Here is a 3241-nt window from a genome sequence, read left to right as displayed (position 1 = left end):
CTACAAAGATTTGTATTATTATAATAATAATTTAATATCATAATAATAATTTAATATCATAAAATAATTTATAATAATATAAAAAGATAATAAGAAATAAATTTATAATATAATTTACTTCAATATAAAAACAAAAAGATGGGGAGGGGTTGTTTGAATAGAATCACCCTCAGTTAATCATGTCTACCAATGAAGAATATCACAGCGGTGACTTTCATGAAGTCAGCTTTATCGACCAAAATGGTGAACTAAAAACCACCAAAATTCCTGTGGTTCAAGAACTTGCACGCCAAGGCCTCATGACCGATCACTTTCCCAAGAGGTTCATCGCCTTCCAACCAACAACACCGGAAAACGACCCTTGCCTCCCGGTAACTCCTCCGGTGATTGACCTAGCCAAACTACAAGGTGATGCCACCCGAGAGTCGGAGCTGCGGAGGCTGGCCGAGGCTGTCAAAGAATGGGGTACATTTCTGATCAAGAATCATGGGTTGGAAGATATGGTACTGAGTGATGCTAAGAATGTCGTAAGAGGTTTCTTTGGATTGAGTTTTGAGGAGAAGAAGGCCAACGTTGGATCGTATAAGAGTGTGGATAACATGGGATACGGCAAGAGCTTCGTAAAATCTGAAGACCAACTGTTGGATTGGACTGATAGGCTCACCATGAAAGCAGCTCCTGTGGATGAAGCAACTAATGGCCTCATGATATGGCCTAAAAAACCAGCAAACTTCAGGTGAGTTCACTTGTTAGTTAACTGTCCTTCAATTCCTTCTATACATAACACAAGTTTCCTAATGTATTTCTTACAGGCAAGCTATAGAAACATATGTGGAAAAATCAAGAAAAGTTCTCGATGGGTTGCTCCAAGACCTTGCAGCATCGTTATCACTAGATGAAAATGCTTTCCTACAATACTTTGAGCCGAAACAAAGTGAGGTCAAGGTTAGGGTGAATTACTACCCGCCGTGTCCAAGACCAGATCTGGCCATAGGAATCATGCCGCACTCTGACGCTAGTGGCCTCACGCTCTTGCTCGAGTTTGGAGCCACGAGTGGCCTCCAAGTGCTAAAGGACAATCTTTGGACGACCCTCCAATGGCCCGAGGATAACAGTTTGCTCGTGAATATTGGAGATTTGGTGGAGATTATCAGCAACGGAGTGTTCAAAAGCCCGTGGCATCGAGTGCGTACACAACTCGACGTGGAACGGTTTTCGTTGGCCTATTTCTATAACCCTCCGGCCAAGAGTGAAATTGGACCGGAGGTGGGAGGTGATTCTGCAGAGGTGACATATAAGAAGGTGGTGGTGGAGGACTATGTGTCTAATTTTTACAAAATTTCCCCAAGACCTAGTAAGGAGGCAATGGAGTATGCTAAGCTTACATAATTGTTGTTTTAATTTGGGGGTGTAAACATCCTTTTATTGCGCTTGTACTTTTGAGTTTGAAATATCCAATAGATCATGAATTACCTGAAATGAGTCATTGAGTGGTAAATTTGATCAATGATAGAAATTTTTTTAAGTATATAATATTTATACATGATAAATAGAACAAATAAATTTACACATCTTTTTTATTTTTGGTGAGGTTTGAACTCTTGAACTCCTAGGAGGTCAAATACTCGCATACCAAAGGACATTTTTACATACCGTTAGGCCAAAAACCCTTTGGTTATAAATGATTGACTTGTATGAAAAATATATTTTTAATACAATTATACAAAAGAAAAAGATTGTGAAACGGTAATCATATAATTATCAAATATGTTAACTATATTATAAGGGCAATCGCGCAATTTAGCGAGATAAATCTCGATTTTTTAATGTTTAGTTTTTATTATGTCTCTATCGATACAATACGATTTTATGTGGTTTTGAGAAAGTGAAAATGTTTTTATTTTTGAAAAAAATAAAAAGTTGAAGATAACATAAAATTTGAAAGAAAAAAAAATCAATATTAGTATCAAATTAACTATTTAATTCTCGTTTTTTTGGTGTAACTAATTTAGATTTAATAACAAAGTAATTTATTTTTGGTTTAATAATATAATTTTTTATAAAGATAGTAATTAAACATTCTACTAGAATTCAATAATTATCTTAATTATATTTTAGATTTTCTATATTAAAACTGATTATATATCTTGTATTTGATTATTTTTATCTGTAATTAGTTATATAAATTTAAAAATTGAGCTTTAATAAGTTGTATTTATGCAAAATTACTTGCAATCTTCAATTTTAAGTAATATATATAAATAAACAACACTCATACATAAAACATGTTTATTAAGAATTTTTATGAAATATTTTATAATATAGTATGGCGACGGCTATTGATGAACTAGAGATTGAAACACAAAGTGATGAAAATACTATTATATATGACGTACCCACAAATATCAAGTCCTTTTAATAAAATGATTTTCACTAATTATTACTCCTTTAAATAATAGAATAATTTAAAAACTCAAATATATTGGATTTATTGTATTATTTATTTGTTTTATTATAATACCAATTGAATTTCACAAGATATATTATAATATAGTATTTGTCCATATATCATTAAAGTAACACCTAACATCAAATATTACAATATACAATTTATTTGTTTTTAGTTCTAGTGTGAGTTGTAAAACCAAAATGATTGAATTTAGAATTAGAACTCTATACGAAATGAACGTTTAATAAATCATTTGTGAACAGTTTAGCAGAAAGTTCGTTTATTTAATCAAATGAACGAACATGAATAAAAAAATGTATTTGTTTAGTTGAACGAACAAACATAAATAAATGTCTCGTTCGTTTATTTGCATTCGTTCATTTACGCTCCTGAACGTCCGTTTATTTATGTTGGTCAATGTTCGTTTAGTTATGTTCATTTAACAATTGAATAATAATTCATAATAATTAAATATTTAAGAAGTCAACAATTGAATAATAATTAATAACAATAAAGAGTTAAGATTTTTCAAAAAAATAATAATAAAAAAGTGATACTTTAATGGAGGAGGACTTGGTTGGTGGTTTCTTTATATAATGGTTTCTTAACCTTTTCTTTTCTCTAAAATTTCGATGTGGGACGAGCCCCAAATCCACATGTGAGAAACATCGGTAACTTAGAGCAGCTCCTCCTTGGAGGAGGACTTGATGGTTTCTTCCCGGTTCTCACATCGGGTGTAACTTAAAAAAGTTTAGAGTAGTTCCTCATACATATACTCTTCTAGTCCCGCAT

At 32.2% G+C, this 3241-nt stretch overlaps 1 protein-coding gene across 1 annotated transcript; it reads left to right on the top strand.

Moving 5' to 3' along the window:
• Positions 1–179: 179 nt before the first annotated feature.
• LOC112506268 (protein SRG1-like) lies at positions 180–1389 on the top strand. The gene is made up of 2 exons (XM_025110281.1): positions 180–736; positions 813–1389. The coding sequence occupies exons 1-2, from the start codon at positions 180–182 to the stop codon at positions 1387–1389; spliced, it is 1134 nt and encodes a 377-aa protein (XP_024966049.1).
• The last annotated feature ends 1852 nt before the right edge of the window (positions 1390–3241 follow it).

Source organism: Cynara cardunculus, assembly GCF_001531365.2.
Source record: "Cynara cardunculus var. scolymus isolate 2C chromosome LG 2, CcrdV1, whole genome shotgun sequence".
NCBI classification, from domain to species: Eukaryota; Viridiplantae; Streptophyta; class Magnoliopsida; order Asterales; family Asteraceae; genus Cynara; species Cynara cardunculus.
Note: the sequence above shows the minus strand (reverse complement) of the source record. Positions and strands in the feature narration are given on the sequence as shown.

Coding starts and splice junctions, on each gene's coding strand:
- LOC112506268 (XM_025110281.1), top strand. CDS start 180: ATGTCTACCAATGAAGAATATCACAGCGGTGACTTTCATGAAGTCAGC. Junction 737..812: donor AAAAAACCAGCAAACTTCAG/GTGAGTTCACTT, acceptor TATTTCTTACAG/GCAAGCTATAGAAACATATG.